This window comes from Echiichthys vipera, assembly GCF_963691815.1.
Source record: "Echiichthys vipera genome assembly, chromosome: 1".
NCBI lineage: Eukaryota > Metazoa > Chordata > Actinopteri > Perciformes > Trachinidae > Echiichthys > Echiichthys vipera.
The window spans coordinates 34,516,700-34,536,700 of record NC_139826.1 but is presented as its reverse complement, the minus strand read 5'-3'; the positions used below and the strand labels follow the sequence as shown (position 1 = coordinate 34,536,700).

The following is a 20,001-nucleotide window of genomic DNA, read 5'->3' as shown; positions in this document are numbered from 1 at the left end:
GAACTGCTCCCACAAATTGTTGTGATAGTTTCCAACAACACTTTAGTACATTATAGTACATTATAGTACATTTAGTACATGGTACATTGCTGTACCATGACATCTATGTAAGCAAGTATGTAAGACTGTATTTAAGTGGTTAGTAAGCATAGAACATACAGTAAGTACATCATGCACCATTGTATATACTAGAGTAAGGCCATAGCAAAGTATCGCACCATTCACACCCCCAGATGTTACCGCTCTATGTAAGTCCAGTTCGGTATTATGAATGTTTCTTGTAGTAGAGCAAATTATACAGAATTAAATAGAATAGTTGTGTGTGGTACCAGGGCAGAAGATTATTCTTAACACCCTTAAGCATAATCAATTTTTACATCCACAGCCCATTGATTGTTTAGGGCACTTTTTAAACAGCCAAATAGTGATTTGCCATTGGGCAGTGTTGGCAAAGTATCCAGCACATGTCCCCTCAAAATCCCCCTCATATTGGACAATTCAGTATACGCAGTTCATCACATGCCAGTGTTCAGTGCTAATACAGGGAGTGCGGTGGACTGAATGTTCAGCTTTCTTTCTTCTTCAGCGTTTTTCCCCCTATCATACATATTAGGATCAGTTAAGGGTCCAGTGTTTCCTAACCATCTATCTATCTATTTTCCAATCCTACTACCAACCATATGATTAAGAGGTAAACTCACTTGAACTAAAGTATCTATTAGTATTTGAGGCTGCTGACACCAACTATGAACCTAATGTCCAGCAGGCACAGACTAGTCATCATCACTTAAAACTATTAGAGCTGTAGAGGAATTATCACAATGTATAACTGCGTTTTGTTCCCCTACTTCGATACAGAGGAAAGCGATGCTTTGGACCCACTGTGTATGCCAAGGTCTGATTTATTCTATTTGAAGTAATATCAATTTGTCTAGGCATTCTTCATATTTTACAGTTGCAGTGCTTCAATTAATCTCTCAGATAATTCCCTCTCAGCATTAGAGGCTCCACCGACATCACTTCCATCTGATTTATCAGATTGTTCTGCCGTTTCTGATTCGGCTTGAACAAATGCAACGAATGACAATGAATGAAATGACCAGAAAATATTAGCGTTCAGGTGGCTGGGTAACTGCAGAGCTGGGCTGCAGCTCAATCATTATGCTGAGGGTAATTTAAACTACTTCGCATGGAATATTTCAACTATTCTCTGAAACGCCAGGCCATCCTGATTTCCCTGCGAGGATCAATAGAGTTCATCTAATCTCTTTTCCTTGATTAGCCTGAAGCCTTGGCGAGCATCGTACACAATAACTCGCTCAATAGCTATTCAGTGAGGAATTTCTGAAAAGAAACACCAAAGAGATGCATGTGGACAAGTCAAATGAAAATGTGGCCAATATTTCCATCAGAGTAAATCCGAATGCATGACAATAACACACTGGTGCATCTGGGCTGACAATAAATGCCTGAAAAAGTCTTGATTTTCCCTTAATGTTTTGGCACTGTATCCAGCCAGATAGATTGGGAACATAGCAGAACAAGTCACAGCAATTGTTGGTTTTGCAGCATTTGGTCATAAAAATGCAATTTTGGTGTTTATCAAATGCGAAAAAAGGTTATCTTGCTCAAAGATAAATTGAGAGGGGTGACAAGTATTGGGGAAATATTATAACAACTAGACCACCATTTTTCCAATTCACAGTGTATATGAACAATGAAACACTGACAAGAAAGAAATCTTTTCATTTCTACATAATTCCCCCTTTGACCTCAAGAGTCCTTGAGACTGTCAGGAGAAGTCCAGCTCAAGCTGTGTAATAAGCTTGTAAGATGTCTGAGGGTACGTCCTATTTAATAACTTGTCCACAGTGAACGTTTGCTTTGCTAATGCCAGTAATATATATTAGATGTGTTCGACATAAGTGCAGAAGCCCTGCCACGATTTGCTTGCGCTGTGAGTTTCTTATTTTTTCTTGAAAAAGCTGACAAGCCTGTCGGACAGAGACTGTAATTGATTATGTTATGTGTGGAATCTGCACATTAATATATGACAGAGGCTGGAAAATAGATAGACCCTCAAATATGTTTTATTATATTTTATAAATGGATTTCCAACCCGTCCTCATCCCAGCTCGGCACATACTGCCATTTTGTCAGGACGCCTTGTTTTCACTTGTCAATCCACTGGGTAGCCCTGCCAGTCGAACACATGACGCTCCACTACGCCCGCTGTTTTACTTATGAATTCAAGTAAAACTATGGGGTTGAGGCAACAAAATCACCTGTTCAGGATTAGGGTAAGATCGTGGGTTAGGTTACAGTGACACAAACTGTGGTCTCCTGGGTGAAAGTCCTCTCAACCTGTCTCGTTAAGCAGTGTGGCACTCTAAATCCTTCTGTCTCTTCTATACACACACACACACACACACACACACACACACACACACACACACACACACACACACACACACACACACACACACACACACACCTGCAGCTCGGTCAGTGTTTGTCCGTGTCTCACTCCTACAGTTACAATTATGCCCTAATTAGCTCTAATACATAATACATAGATTTGGTAAAATTGCAGGATCAGATTGGGTTCAGATGGTTGATGAGCGCATATGTTGGGTGATGCGGATTGGCTCTCAGAAGGGGTCAAGTGGGGTCTTAAAAAATTGTGACCCATGCATCACTAGCGGACAGGTTTACAGGCACTCTACGCAGAGGGCCGTGAGAAAATGGCGGTATTTGACTCCCTGGGAATTAGATTGTTCTGGGATCTCTTAACTTATTAGGAAGACCAAGATCCAGGAGAAAACATCAGTTGAATATGTGATTAAACTGCTAGGCTGCCATTCATTAACAGCAGCTTTAATGGTCAGATGAAATATGTAGATGTGGGGGAAAGAAGGTCCGCCGAGAATAATGTCATGTTAATTATTCATTATTAGGTTTTCGGATTTCTATAGCTGAGCTGACATTGAATGACAAGCCAACTTTCTTTTTCTTCTCTTAAGTCCATTCTGCTTGATCAACAGATCTTTTTTTAGAATCCAGTTTAACATAATTTATGTCAAACCTCACAGAGTGGAAAAGTTGAGCAGCAAATATTTTGGAAATGATTTCAATCTTTTCAGATCTTTTCAGTCTCCTGGGTCTGTACTTTACGCTATGATGGAGTATCTAGATTCAAGTAGTTTTCTTCTGTGATATACTTTGGATGACCCCCTGACTTTTAATCTAAATAAAAAGCCAGTTCACAATCAAATATCAACGCTTTGTTACACACCCATGAATGTCTGTATGAGAGGTACTAGACTTTCAGCTGTAAACTCATTCACAGTAATATTGGATGCTCAGAGCAAGTGCTCCATAAGTAAGGGTGACAAAGTCCATGGAGTGTGAGGCATCAAACAAACACAGGATTTTCCCCCCCCGGAGACCGCGGTTCACGTCCCGTTCGTCTCTCAAGTGTCCCGCTTGTCATTTTAGATAGTTAGTATCTAAAATGACAAATGGGACACTTGAAACTAAAGTTTAAAAGTTATTTTAACCCAAATTAGCCCTTACCAAGTGGTTTTGTTGCCCAAACATAACCAGTTATTTAAGTTCTTTATTTGTACATATAACAAAAAAAAGATAAAATATACAATAACAAAAGAAAATACACAGGTGAGATGGAAAAAAAAACGTATTTTATAAATGAACATTAATATTTTTAAAATATCTAAAAAGAAAAAAAATACAAATTCCAGACAAGATATACTACAGATTTACTGTACAGTAACATTATTTATGGAGTATTCTCCTGTATGGTGCTTCCATAGACCTCCAAAGGAAACACGGCAGTCTATGCCTCGGGGCACAGTTTATTGTGGCCTTTAATTGAGTTATGAAGTTGTATTTTCACAATTGAGATGTCTAAGCTATTAAAGCAGTGATGCATCAGAAACATCTTGTCATTTTGTTTTCTCTGTCATCACAATGAGGCTTATTGACCTTTTAAGCTGAAATATGTTGTGACAACAGTCCCTGGCTTGTACCACCGCTGAGTGGTTTCAGGCGATGCGCACGCTTTAGTGTGTGACTCTTCTAATTAAAAATAAAAATGTCAACTCTACCTGCATCGCACTTTTGATGATTTGTTTAAACTTTGTAGTCACAGAAGGGACAGGGCTGCGTGTGAGGGGGGTTGATCTCTCCAGTTTAATTGTGGCAATTCAATTTGTTCAAGACATAAAATAAGCGTATACAGTATGAGTTAATTGTGCCTTACCACATTACTCCACGGTGTTAATGTGGCAAAAACTTCACCAAACCTCAATTAAAATATGTGTCACCAGTAGAGTTGTTTCTGCCACTTTACACTAAGGCTAAAAATATTGTGAAGTGTGAAAGTTGACTTGAATGGAAGTAAATATCAACACTCAAGGGCTGTCATCACATCAGCACTTTATAATGTGTGAAAATAGCTGCTGAGATTAGTCAGGCATTTTTTTGAGTGCTTTAGTTGCTTAGTCGCCTATATTGTTGCGTCAAATAATATTTTTGTAGTTGACTTTCTATTTCATTTAAAATAACATAATTCTTCAACCGCAGAGATGGGAGAACATGCAAACTCCTCCCAGCCGGGAATCAAACCAGAAACCCTCTCTCTGTGAGGCGACAGTGCTAACCACCACACCACCATGTCAAGGGTTTTCTATGGGTTCTCCGGTTTTGTGCAACAGTCCAAAGACATGCACGTGTTAGGTTAATTGATGACTCTGAGTTGCCCGCAGGTGTGAATGGTTGTCTGTCTCTGTTCGTCTCTATGTGCCCTGTGATAGACTGGTGTCCTGTCCAGGGTGTACCCCGCCTCACGCCCGATGTCAGCTTGGATCAGCTCCAGCCCCCCGACAGGGACAAGCGGTTGAAGATGAATGAATGAATGAATGAATAATTCTTCAACCCAGCAACCTTTATGCAAAAGACTCTCATACGAGACCACTGGTCCAATATTCCTCCTTTGTGTGATTTGTAATCAATGGAACAGTGATAGCTGTCTGTGGCAGACTGAGAGAGGAAATTTGCACAACTTATGTGTGTGTTGTTCCGTTTTTCTAAATGGAAAATATGAGCAACATGTAAAAATGTGCCTTCATTTTCAGGACCGTAGAATGACAGTGCAGCGGAAATAACACGTTACGACATGTGTGGCTCAGTGTATCACATTTTGCATAATGCTCTGTGACATATAAGCTCCAGAGGATCTCATTTCTACTCTGAATACGTCCCGCGGGCTAAACTACGTCACAGTAAATGACAGCTGTCAGCTCTACATGTCCTCAATGGTCCTTCTGTAGGGGCGTGTGGAGGTGCAACTGTGAGGAATTGAGACTCGGTCAGTTTTGCCTCACTGAATCACAAAACAACCATCCCAGCTCATTACCTCTGCTCAGTTTGCATGTACTGTACGTGTTGGAGAACACAGTACACTGCATAGGTGTGTGTGGCAGTAGAGAAATTGAATTGCAGAGAAAAGACAAAGGTGCAAATGCACCATATGTGAGAAACTTCCACGTTTTAGACTGAGTAGTTTTTTGATGCCTGCCAAATACTACTGTAAACAGGTGCCCCGTGGTGATGCTCGCAGTCGGGGATCACCAAAGTCAGGTGGATTGATCATCTGGGCCACATAATTGTTTGTACAGCATGTCATGGCAACCCATCGTAAAGTTTGACCAATGCTGCTAGAATGGCAAAAAAATACACAAAAGTAATAATTTCAACTGTATACCGATGCAGCTGTGTTGTGAATGATTGTCAATGCAGTCGGTATGTGCCATGACAGAGGGAGAATTGTGGATGTGGACATCATTTATAAGTAGAAGTCAAGGGCCAGCTGGTGGCTGCTCACTCACCTTCTCCTCCTGTATCCAAACTGTCCCTGTGGTTCACAGCCAACTTGTAACCTAATAACATTGAGCTGTCTCCAACATCCAACATCCAACATCGATCTATCGTCAGAGCACAGCAACATTATAGCCAAATGTGTTATCTCCACCTTAATTAAATTAACGTACCATCTATAAGCCTAATTGCTCGAGGGAATATCATATTTTCAGATCTACCTGCTACAAGACGTGAAAACAAACTTCCTGCACAGGAGCCAAAAAACATCTGACTGGGGCTGATTCTGAAGGGCAGACAGAGACTTCCCACTGCTGTCTTAAATGTAACGCAGGTGTAATTAACAAAAAATACACAAAGGAAGGTAGCAGTCAGCCTTTTTAAGTATTTCCCAATCTGCGTCGTTAGATCTGCTTTTCTTTCAGTTTTGACTAGTGAAAACGGTGAAACTGCTTGTTGCAGATTTAAAATAGAAATTTAAATCATATTGTTAATCCTTTATTGTTGTGTCTGTCTCTTTGACAGTTTACACATCCTTATTTTATATTAAACCAATATTTTTCCTAATATTTTTGGTGTGAGAAAACATAGCTCTAAAACAAAGTGTATATAATACAACATATTTGGTTTTACATGTTTTATTTGAGATTTTGCATTTTAATGACGTGCATTTTGTGTTCCAAAAATGGCTCTTGTACCCCACAATGGTTTGGTGAAGTTGACTGTCATACTGTGGCAAAGTGATGAACGGTTACAGCCTGAGCCATCCATCATCTCACACGTGGATCTTCTCAGGGCTGCCTTCATCATGGTAAACATACTGGTGAGGTTTTGGGATCTATTCCTTGTGCAGTCAGGAGATTACTGCTTTCCTAAAGCCCAGCAACACTAGAGTCTTGGCGATGCTCAGGACCACCCTCCTAGCATCCACTCTCACGCTGTTTCAAAGTCTGTCAGATCACACTCTAAGCCCATACACTCTAATCCGTTCACATGCAAAACAAGTGTGGACAAGGCGAAAGCATTCACTCGTTCATGTAGCATAACATGCCGCGTGTACTGTATAAGAAGAGCGAGGGCCAACTTCTTCTGCGAGTGTTGAGGTTTTAGTTTCCATGAATTAAAGCTGAATATTCATTGCTTTCACTTCAGTTCTGCTAAATGGTTTTGAAGGGTAGACCCTTGACTACTGGTAATCCCTCCGTTGATAAACTTATTAAGAATTTTAAATGTGTTGAGTCAATGAAAGGCATTAATACATCTCAACAGGTTACTATGTTACATCTAATTGCATTTGTTCCTTTCGATAAAACAGAAGTGGTACAAGCTTAGTTTCGCAACAGTGGTGGTAATTTCCTGACAATATCCAGTGTTAGAGGGTCACCTTTAGGTTTCCCCCAGCCATTAGGATCATTCCCTGACACATTTTGAAGCTCTGTGATGCCTTTCATTAATAATGCCCTCATCATTCAGTAAACACTTGCATTTTGAAAGACAACGACTGTGTTTTTGGGGCTTAAAAATGCAAAAACCACTGAAACCACTGGGTGGGAGCTGAGGCAGTGGGAGACTGCAGATCCCTGTCACACTGTACGGCGTCCTGCTTCTCCACTATTAGGGAGAGTAGTAGAAAGAAGTTTCTACGCATGCACAAGCTCTGAGTGGTGTTGTGTGTAGTGCTTCACAGCACCACCTAGCCACCTGACGTGCATACCACATCGAATTTCACACAGTTTTGTGTCACCGCATGCACGCAGATTTCCCTCCAGAGACGCTTGTCTAAAGGCGGAATAAAAAGTGAGGTTGCAACGCCACTTTTGCATATCATTTCTGGATCGTCTCTGTCTAAACAGGGACTAAATAGCTGTTTAAACACGCTGTAAGCTTGAGACTGGTTGCAGTACAAACTGATTACAGCATGTCTATGTTTGTGTAGGCCCTCATATCACATGAGATGGATTTTTACATAATGCAGTATGTTCTGTTTACTGCATACGCTCAGTCTATATTTAGAATCTGGTGTTAAAATAAGTAACTATTGTTTTTTACCAATTAGCTTTACAATTTCTGAGACCGTCAATCTAATTCTAGATGACAGTAGAGACTATCCGTCTTGGATGACTTTCTTTTAACTGCAGATGCCACAATTTTAGTTCTGTTAGACTTTTGTGAAGCTTTTGTCATGGTTGGTTGAGCTGTTTTATTGGGTTGTCTTGAGAGCTGGATAGGTACTTCGGTTTAAGCAATAGGTTCATTCATTCATTCATTCATCTTCAACCGCTTGTCCCTGTCGGGGTCGCGGGGGGGCTGGAGCCAATCCGCACTGACATCGGGCGTGAGGCGGGGTCCACCCTGGACAGGATGTCAGTCTATCACAGGGCACATAGAGACAAACAAAGACAGCCATTCACACCTACGGGCAATTTTTTTTTTAGAGTCACCAGTTTAGGATTATTCTTACTAACTCATAATTATCGATTAAAAAGAGAAATTCCTTCCCCCCAAATGCTGTTATCAGCCTCTGTTCCTGTTCTCTGTCTTTACGTGCTTCCTCTTGGTAGTGTCATTTACTGACTGGCGGCTCGTCTCACTGAGCCTGTGGCCATAAACCTTGGTTTTATCTTTGACTGTGACATTAACTTTTAGAAACTGGGGCACTATAGATACTTGCTTCACCAAGGGTGTTTGGGTTCAGGTATGGTTCTGGAATTAAGAAAGTTACTAGATATTTACAACAGAAATAAAAAAATAATTCAAATAATGTCCATTTTTTTTAATTCAGAGAGCTAATAACCTCAAAATTTAGATAATTACTGTTAATAGTAAACGTTTACCATGGGTTACCATGATATTAATGTAAATTAACATTAAGATGTACATTGTTTTTGTTGTTTTTAACCATTTAAAGAATGACTTTTTTTTACTTTCACAGTATTTTACTGTAAATAATGTTGCAACTTCTAACATATAAAATCAATCATAAAAGGTGTGCCTCCACATTATCACAATGTAGAATGAATTGAAAATAATGAAAATAAAAATCCCAAACTAACCCCTCAGCCAGTCAAATGACCCCAGACTGGAACATCCAAACAGGGGCATGTGCAGTTTCAGAAACCCGACACACATGACTCTGACTTCTGTCGAGACTGGCAAAATACATGTGGCCTGACATTAGCTTCAATATATAGGAACTAAAATGAGTTCCTTGTGTTTATCTATGAAATTCTCTTTCTGTCATGAAAAGAACAGATCAAGCTTCACATGTGCTGTTCAAGTGAAAGTGCTCTTCCCACATTGCATGGATTGAATACGGCATGATGCTTAAGATACTTGGTTGATTAGTGGTTAACTTCCGTATTTTAGGAAATCTTGTAACAAGAGTAGTGCAGTTCAGCTTTCAACAGCATTTTTTTCCCATATAACATATGTAAATGAATGTAACTAAATTGTTTTCTAAGTTAAAAATGTCAGGCATCTAGATTGTTAAGCAAACCGCTGTGAGGATATTTACTGGCACCAAACAACGAGACCCTGTGACCCCTCTGTTGACATCTCTCCACCGGCTGCCAGTCAAATGATTTTAATGCTTTACTGATCATGTTTAAAGTTCAGTGAGGGTCTGGCTCTTAAACTACAATGCTGACCTTTTAGTCGTCTATGAGCCTGAGTGCCCTTTCAATCCTCAGACAGGACACTCCTGACTGCTCTCCAGTGTCTCTAGTCTCAAAACGAGAGACAACGGGGCATTTGCTGTCAGAGCTCCTCAAACAGCCAAGTGCCCTGCTAGAAAAACTGAAGCCTATTGAATAAGTAATAGTACATGTTATAAAGCAACAGAACTGTTGTAGTGAACATGAAGTGCAGAACATAGAACAGACACCAATGGCAATCGCTTATTTCTGTTTTCTCTCTTTTTCAGAACAAGAGCTTGAAAAACAAACTGCTCTCGGGACACAAACTCTGTGACGCCTATGCAGAAGAGGTAAGGATTTTCAATTAGTGCATTTTGTGTTATCACATACATAATTAATTCTCAGCTCCAGCCACTTAATTGCTCATTCTTTATAGAATAGGTGCAATTCACGATAAGATAATGCAGACAAATTATGTCCACTTGCGAGCGAGCAATTTCTAGCAAAATACAAACTGTAAAAACTGAGAACGCTTTGTATCATAAGTTATTCACTATCATGTGGATCATTAATTTAACTGTGATTAAGAAACTCTTGGTAGTACTTCTAGGTGGTAAAAGATTCACACAAAAGGCAAACTAAATGTCTATTCATGTCTCTTTCACTCCCTCTTTCACACATACATACACCCCAACCCTTGGTTTTGGCTGTCCAGTGAATTTCAAAACAACTTGTCTGTAACGGTGGGGTGGGGGTGGGGGGGTGGAGGTTGCTCTGGCATCTTTGATGACAGTACAGAGCAACCTCAGGAACTCAGCTAGTAGTGAGAGAGAGGGGCTTCGAGTCCATTTTGTCCGTGTCATTTTTGCTGTCACCTATTTCCTTTTTTTTCTACTTCGGCTCTGCTGCCAGTTGTTCCGGTCAGCTGCGTCCACCAGGTTCACATCTTTAGTGAAGCCTTGAGCTGAGCTTTGAACTGCTGCTTTTGCCTTCTTGCTGACCAATGCTCACGCTGTAATTTAGCCATGCATGATCTTACAAGGCAGCGGGTACTGCGGGAGTCCTGATGTCATGCGAAGTGAGTGCAGCTGGTGCTGCGCAATCCCAGGCAGTTGGGGATTTCAAGCTTTTCTTCTATCCAGGGAACAGTGTTAGTTGGAATACCTGTAGATTTTGACAACATAGAGCAGTGTGGTGATGCAGATAGGTTGATAGATGGCGACCCTGTTGTACAGATGGACACTTTTCTTTACAGAGACCTTGGGCTAGACCTCCCCCTAAGGCCACTGAGGCTTGTTTGGTCAATGCCACAAATAATCTGACCAAGGTTTTACAATTGATTTTTCAGGTGTCGACAAGAAATTCAAATTAGTTTTTGGTAAAGAGTTTAAACTCTCTTTCACTTGCATTTAGTTCTCAGCGTGGTTTCTATCATCCTTCTTTCTGAAAAGCTAGACCATGAAACTGTCAATATTTTTACTCCGATTTGAGCACCAACAAGTTTTAACTGAATGCTTTACGAAACTGTTTACCTTTTTTTCCGTTTAATAGGTACACCTAGCTCAGGCTGTAGGGACTTGGCTTAGAAACCAGAGGTTTACCGGTTCACGTCCCAGTACGAAGTGTGGGCTGATGGCTGGAGAGCTGCCAATTCACCTCCTGGGCAATTGAGCAAGGCACTGAACCCCCAGCTGCTCAGGAGCGCCTGTCCGTGGGCAGACCCCTCACTCTGACATCTCTCCTCTCTCTGCATGGGTGTTTGTTTCCAGGGAAAGTGAAAAATTCCCCAACAGAGATTAATAAAGTTTACATTAAATGCAATAAACCTACAGTACCTTTTGGAAGATTATAATGTTTGGTTTTGATTGAACGTATTTTACTGTTGAAACTGCATTAGTTTTAGCTAGTTAATTAAATGGCAACTGACAAATGCCCACACAACACCTTATCTTGAAAAGGGGGCTTTATCGGTCGTCAAGTGCTCCAGGATCTGGGTAAACTTGTCTTTCCAATGGAACTTTTGTGATTAGATGAGCAATATTTGAACTCAGCTTAGTGTGTCAGGCACGACCTGCCTGGTTGGATAGTGATCGGATATATTTCTGTGTGGATATAATGTTATGGGATGCAAGAGATAACCTTGTTCTTTTCTTTTTAATCTGTTGATTCCGTAATGGTGGCAGAGCCTGTAAGAGATGTGACTGTTGAGAAGAGAGCAGCGTGGACAGCGTGGAGCTGTGCTACAGCCTCTTGTTTTTATCAAAGAAAAGTTGCTAGCAAAGCTTCATATATTCAGTGATGAATGTGTGAACAAATTTAATTTCCTGTAAATTCTTCATAGAATAGAATAGAAAAGAATAGAAATACTGACCCAAAGCTGGGAAATTGCAATAGTAAAAGTCCCCCATTATGTTGTTGTTTAAAACCTTTTTTTTCAAGCAGCAAAATCAACAGATGTTGGGTTTTCATCAGCAGTAACTTAATATGACTCCTATACAGATTAAAGCGAAAGACCGCAAAATAAAGGATGCAGCAGAGATTCTCATTATGCAGCATTGCTCACTTCGGAAAAACCAGCCCCTGTTCCATTTGCTCTTGCATAACCACGGCCAATGTCCACTATAATCCTAATAAAACAGTTAGTAACGTTATCCATGACTGGTCAGCTTTCACTGTTTATTTTACACAGCCATTACATCGTTGTAGCCATCCTCAAGCCGCCAAAGCTGTCCAACAAAGGGTGCTGACACAGTAGCCAACAAAGCAGCATGAGAAAGAGACAAAGGGACAATCCCGTAGGTCATTCATCATAATTAACATGACAATACACAGACTCAACACAGTAGATGGGGATTTTTTTTCAAACTGCAGCCCATAATGCTCTTGCTCTAAAAGCATCAGCAGTGATGGAAAAAAGTTACATGCACACCGCCCGAGGCTCCGCATATGTGTCGTTTGGAAGCTCTTGATGCTGAAGAGATTTTCATTGACCCTGAAGTCTGCTCAAACACTTAAGGTTATTCTCGAATTTCACAAAGGAAGTTATTGTTGAACATTTCAGCCTTCCTTCTACAACTCTTCCAGCTGAACAGCCCTGATAAGCCTGTGAATGTTCTCATTCGTCCAGGTCATCGTTATCCTCAAAGCAATTTCAGTCAAAAGCAACTGGACTTGGTTATTTGTCTAGGAAGACGTTTCACCTCTCATCCAAGAGGCTTCATCAGTTCATGTACGCATCTGACCAGGCTGGGACTGGTCCAACTAACATCATCGGCCTTGGGAGAGGTTAAATACGTGGATCTCACACCAGCTAGTTGGACCAGTCCCAGCCTGGTCAGATGCGTACATGAACTGATGAAGCCTCTTGGATGAGAGGTGAAACGTCTTCCTAGACAAATAACCAAGTCCAGTTGCTTTTGACTGAAATTGCTTTGAGGAGAACAGCCCTGATATTTCACCAGCTAAGCTTATCCAAGCCATCGTCACATATTCAAACTTAGATAATGATGGCACACTTGACGAGGCAGCCAAGTTTGATGATAACATTCCAGGAAATAATAAACCGGCTATGAAGAGGTCCTGATTGCAGTTGTCGGTCAGTCTACACGGAGCCAGCATATTCTTAGTGACAGCAAAGGGAATGATCTAAGTGGTGATAAAATATGGCTGGTTGGCTTTGTGCTTGTAGAAGATAATATATTACACTCAGTGTGTGTTCTTGCCCAGTGTTGCCTTGGTTGACTGATTATCCTGCAGAACTGTTATCAAGGCAAGTACACTTTGAATTCTTTTGGGAGCAAATAGCTACTCGAATCTCCTGGAACACAGGTAGATCGCTGGAGGTCACTGTCTGTAATTCCCTTTGGAGGCTATAAAAATGAAGTAAATCAGTGAGAGCAGCATTCGTCCATGCCCCTGCTTTCATCCTGGAGAGTTGTTTATGTTTAAAGGGGAATGGTTAAAGACTGGACTTGTAATCAGACTGTAATGGCTGCAGAGTCACAGAATGAGATGGTACTAAAGCTGCAAAACAATTGCCACCAGGGCAAGTCATTGCAAACAACATTACTCTTACACGTTTGTCTACTGGTAAAAAGGTGAGATGTGCTTAATTGAACTGAACTTTTTTATGGGGTCTAAATTCTTATATCTGCTATGTCTTAATTGAAGCTGACCTAAAACACTGTTTACTTCACAGTGAACATCAAAACACCAAAAGTTGAACCTAGATTAACACTGAAGAACATGTTTACCCTTAAACTTTTAGAAGAAGAAGAATGACTTTATTTATCCCGCAACGGGGAAATTATTATTATTGATTATGTTACACACACAGGCCCGAAATACACACATGCACAGACAGGACCTATACAAGCAATTAATGAAGAGATTTTAGAGCGAGGGGGCTGCCAGTGACCGGCACCCCGAGCAGCTGGGGGTTTGGTGCCATGCACAACAGCATCTCGGCAGTGCCCAGGAGATGGTGTGGCACCTCTCCAGCCACCAGTCCATGCTCCATACATGGTCCACACAGGGACTTCAACCAGCGACCCTACGGTTCCCAGCCAAGTCACCTATGGACTGAGCTACTGCCACCCCCTTATCTGTTGTCTAGAAATGATGTTTTCATGCTTCAAAGATCATTTCTATCAAGATTTCTTCAGACCATTGAGTGAAAAAGAGTGTAAAAGAAAGGGGGGGGGGGGGGGTGATAACATCTTTAAATCTAAAAGCAGGGCTTTGAAGCCAAGAACTGAGATTAGGCCAGATCTTGTTGTAGCTGACCTTGGATAAACTTTCTAAGCATAAGCACATGATACAGTTTAAGACTTTGTATGAGTAGATAGCAGCTTTCCTGTTTTCTTGGTCTTGCATTCTCATCTTGTGAAAATTGGCTTTGGGGATTTCTTCATTGTATATTATGAATACAATTCATTCGGTTTGGTAATCGTCTTTAGAAAGCTGCTTTAACTTTGCTTCGTTCTGCTTGCTGCTGTTGTGTGGTGAACAATACTAAGCTAAAAAGACATGAAATAACATGTCACCAACACCTTAAAGAAGGACGTTTGGTTGCTTTTAAAATAATATAAATAATAATAATAGAAAGTAGAGTAACTGTAAAACTGATAACTGTTATGCGTTTAGACTACACAATACAAAAGGATGGTGCTTGATTAAGAACATGCCTGATGTCAATGTATCTTCTGAATATACGAATGTCTTTCTCTTGGCCAAAGTTTTGTACTTTTGTACAGGTAAAGTGGGTTGTCCTCCATTCCAGAAATCGGCAGTTCAATCCTGGCTCCTCCGGTCCACATGTTGAAGTGTCCTTGGACATGACACTGAACCCCGAATTGCTCCCATTGCTGTGCATGGGTGTGTTAATGTGGTGTGAATGGTTAGACTAGATGGTATGTAGATGTCTACTGCCGCCTGTGTGAAGTTCAGTGTGAATGTGTGAATGTGACAAACACTGTGAAAGCGCCTTGAGTAGTCAGAAGACTAGAAAGGCGCTATATAAGTACAAGTCCATTTACTTCAGCTGTGAACAGTAGGGATAGAACTGAGGATTATTCTTATTATTGGTGAATTAGGCAATTATTTTTCTGACTCATTTATTAATAACTATTTACATCAAATCTGATAATAGTCAAAATGTCTCAATTCTCAAAAACCCTGACATCCTTAAGCTTTTTGTTTTGACCAATAGTCCAAAGCCCAACGTTTTTTAGTCTTCATTAGCAATGAGGGAGCAAATGATGACTGAGAAGCAATCATTTAAAAAGTCTTCAGCTGTGTTTTAGATCACTGAATGCCCCTTCATATCTGTCTGACATGGTTTAGACATATTTGCCCTCAAGGTCCCTCAGATCCTCTAACTCCCACCTCTTGATTGTTCCTGCGATCACAACTAAAAGGCACGGGAAGGGGCAGCCTTTGTTAATTATGCCCTAAAACTCTGCCTGAAGGTCCTGGGAGCCCTACATGTGTTGACACTTTGAAATGAAATCTTGAAACACATCTTTGTAACCACTGCTTTCTCCTGATGCGTTTTCAGCTGACACTTGTTTTGTTTTGTCTTCTCGTGCGGCTTTAATTTAATTTTCATTATTATTTACTTGTTTTTACTGTCTTTTCATAAATGCCATAATTATAATTTTGTTGTTCAGCACTTTGAGTTGTATTTTATTCATATTTATATGAATAAAGCTTATTACTATTAAGAACCAGGGAATATTTGACATTTTACTAGAAGAAATGCCAAATCATTCTTCAAAGTAGTCGAATAGGGAAAGAAAGGGTATCTCCTCTCACAGAACCACGTTATCAATGTTATATGTCCATGTCCTTTAACATGGTGTCACATGTTTAATCGCATTAAATAACTATGCCGTCATATCCATTTTTTAAATATTAAAGGAGCACTGTGCGAGAGTTGCGTTTGACATCTGCCATAATTCAGAATCACCAGTCACTTAAATGTTTTAAACGATAGCAAGGCATAATTAATAGGATTTCATTTCCATTTATTAATGTTCATTTTTTAATAATTCATTTGCAAAACAACTTGTAGATTCTACATTTTTAAGGGCCTGGAGAGAAAAGATGAACAGGCACTGACCATGTGGTGGCTTTCCATGTCAACAACACATAACACAGATGAATGATATTTTCTCATAGTGACAGCAGAGGCCACCAACAACCCTTTGGCCGTTGTGGCATAACAGTTATAAGGCTTTTTAAAGAAACTTACAGCAGTATCTTGCAGTTTACAGATTGCATTATTAATGTTATCGGTTGCCTGTCAGTAATAGGCGCTTTTGCTTTTCCCTTTGACACCAAATCCTCTGTTGCCATTAAAAAAAAACCTCTCCTCCGGGGACTCTGCTGCTGATGTACAGCTGACACTTCCAGTTGAACTGAGCGGGTTGTGAATTAACGTTACGTAGATCACCCTCAGTGTTCTAATCAGTCAAAATGACGGACATACTTCAGATGTTTCAATCATCGTGAAGAAAAATCCCTCCAATGACGTAATTATGACTATTATTTGCCATTTGTAGCCTTCTGTCTGAGGCTGTGGGGCTAAACGAATTGCCAAACCAGTTGTGCAGTTGCAAAGTCATTAGGTCATTTGGTTCAAACTCATTTCCTCCATTTTGGCGCTTTGAACTCTATCAGCTGCTACGAGGGTTAACAAGGCTAATACGACTCCTGGCCTGCTCATCCCATTTGCCACAGCTTCAGTGAAGAGGAATCAAGGATGTGTATTTGTTAACAAAAGTAGTGTTATAAATGATTAACTATGGTTAAATTGTGTAACCCAGAGATATTCCATAATAAGATAGAAGGAAGCACTTTCCTTTTCCGTTTCTTAGTTTGGAAATGTCAGACCCAGGGCAGGAAAGAGGACTCAGACGCGGAGGTTTGTGGTTCAACACTGAATTTATTATCTTGACGACTGGGACGTGACACAAGGAAAAGGCCACAAACAAAAAATCACAGGAGGAACAAAACCAAAGTCGTCAGTGTAAAACCAAAGTACCAAATCAAAACGCTCCGTACAGGAGGAAAAAACGAAAGGCAAAGTTAACAAATAAATCTCAAAATAAGAACACTCCGTACGGGAGGAATAAATAAATACAAAGTGAACAAAATAATTAATTAATTAAAGACACTCCAACTTGGAGGAAAAACAAAGTCTCAAGAGAATCCAAAAAGGGAAAACTTACTTGGACCAAAACAAGGAGTACAAAAACCTGAATAAAGAAACAAAGATGTCAAGAACATGGACAAGGCTGTGGAACAAAACGCTGGATACATTCGACGCACGGTACGAAATAATCTGGCACAGAACAGGGAGAAAGACACAGACTTTATACACATGAGGGAAGGGGAGCCACAAGTGGAAACAATCGGGAATCAGGGAATGACATCAGACCGGTGACACAAGAGGAAGGGCAAGTGACCTGGAACGAGAGGAGAGTTATCTTTCAAAATAAAACAGGAAATTCATAAGACAAAAAACCCAAAGACATGACAGACCTCACCGCGGCTTGACAGGAAAGACAATAAAGGAATTATCAACGTTCAAACACGACTGTATGAATGAGAATGGGTCACTAAGAAGAACGTATCACAGGCTTAGGGCGCACTCACACTGTCCTTCCGCACCGCGCCCCGGGCTTTAGTGTACTTGCCCCCCCTCCCTCTCCCCCCGCGCCCCAGGCCCGTTTGTACTCACACTGCCTGGGCCTCGCGCACATGCTTCTTGCTGTCCATAAGTCATCACGGCGTAACATGTCACACGCATTGATTGACGTCATCGCGATGTGTCACTTTGTTTACAAATCTTTCCATAGACCTCTGAGTTTTTGTGCGTCTTGTCGACTGTTTTGGAATATTTTCATCCACCAAATCTGCAGTAAACACTCCATCTCCACATCACACCAACGTGAACCTTTCGCCGCCATTGTTGTTGTTGTTTAATGTCCGCGCATGGTCCGTCCTTCTATTTTCTATGTCCGAACAGGTGCACATAAATTACGTCAGAACCGCTGTAGGCCTCGTGCTCGTACACGTGCGCATGCTCGTGCTCGTACATGTGCAAACGGGCTCTACAAAAGCCCACCTCTCTCAGTCACCTGTCCGCAGTTATGCGCGGAGCGGGTGCACTCACACTGCTCAAACGCACTAGGCTTTAGCTTAAAAAACGGTTTTGGACCGGTGCGGAAGGACAGTGTGAGTGCGCCTTAGTGAAGTTCAGTTAACAAACTCACTGGCAGACAGCCACTGGCCTGATTCAACAGCACAAATTGAGCAGTGCATTTATATCGTAAAGAAAACTCAAGTCTCTGCTGCTGTACAGTTTGCGCCTGCCTGTCTGCCTGCCATACATATACATATATAACCATACATGGTTATTTTTGCTCTGTATCCTATCCATTGGTCATACATAATGTCATGCAACCTTTCTGACAGTGACAACATATGATAGCTCAGAAAACCTGAGTCAAAGTCAAAGCTGTTCAGAAACAGGTGGTTTCAGAGATGTCATTTAATCTGCTGCGCATCTTTTCCTCAAGACCATGAACGCATCACCTATTTCCTACTCCGTCAAATGTATCGAGCTATTGCAAAGTCCTCATTTGGAAGAAGGATGTTGTTGCAGAATTAAATTCTCCATTCTTGCATAAGGGTTTATTGAAACCTCTAGTACCCTGAACCTTATGCAGATAAAATATAATACGCTAGATTTTGGAGGAATGCCTGTAATGACTGATTTCAAGGTGAATGGCCTCGTGTAATTCATTCTACAGGGCTTGAATAGAGCAGCACGCCATCATCATCATCCTCATCTTGTGTATTTTGGGGCCATAAATCTTACAGATCACAGTCTTTAATAACGAAGCATCGGTTATATCAGTAGGTGTTCTTCTCAAAGCTTTATTAATAGACTTTATAGGGGGTTGTGTGAGAGAAAGAGGTGCAGTATGTTCTGTGCACCATGTCTACCGGGCCAAGCTTGTTGTATCCTTGCACTAGTAAATATATCTATAGGGAGTCAGAATTTGCGTACAGGTGATCTCTACATAATGTTTCTCTCATTTTTCTTTATTTTCTAGCAAAATAATTGGCAATAAATCGACATCTGTTAGCCGCAGCATAGTTTTAGATCGTGAGATTAGGTGTGGGTTCGATATGAGAGCTAGGGAAGACTTTGGAGAGCTGTTTCTGCCCTAGTCATTTCTCCATTCGCGCATCATTTCTACATTCATTTCAAGATCTATTAGTTTTCTATCAGGAAGCATCGTCGGGTGACATATAAATAGTTAAAAGACATGTAATATAATACAAATATACACATAAATGTTTGATGTTTAGGAGCTTTCACAATGAGATGTTAAGGGAGATGTCGTGTGCTCCCAGCTTCAGTGATGTTCCTTGCAATTCCATAAGTAATGTGCACAGGGAGCATACGAGAGCAGATCCCGTCAATAAGAGGACCCTATTACCGTGTTCTACTTCATTCACCATCCATACTGAACGAATCAGATCACCCTGACTGAAATGAGTGAAATAAAATATATACTTCAGTCAATAAGTTTTGGCTGCCAGCCAGTCACTGGTCCGCCTCGGCTCACATGCTCCAGCCGATCAGACACACTTCACAAATAGGGCAATCTATTTAAACGAGGGTGAAGAGGCAGCAGGTCGGTGTTGCTGCTGTGCTTCCGCTGCGAGTGCAAACAGATGTATGCTGAGGGTGTCTGGATACTTTTGCACACCTACCACCCTCTGGTGTCATGCCACCTGTTTGTCTCTGCTTTGATGTCTGCTGTCATCTCACAGGCAGGATTTATGGTACACTGAGTTATGGGCACAGACTGTACATACATAACAGGGCGCGTCTTGTAAAACAATGTAAGCCCATTGTTGTCCTTCCTGACATAATGCTGTGACAGCA

At 40.9% G+C, this 20,001-nt stretch overlaps 1 protein-coding gene across 1 annotated transcript in view; it reads left to right on the top strand.

Annotated features, from left to right (window-relative positions):
• luzp2 (leucine zipper protein 2) overlaps nucleotides 1-20,001 on the top strand; it is a 155,740-nt gene that overhangs the window by 109,634 nt on the left and 26,105 nt on the right. Inside the window, exon 6 of the mRNA XM_083919879.1 lies at nucleotides 9,821-9,883. Within this exon, the coding sequence (XP_083776005.1) occupies nucleotides 9,821-9,883 (63 nt within the window). The remainder of the gene's footprint in view (nucleotides 1-9,820; nucleotides 9,884-20,001) is intronic.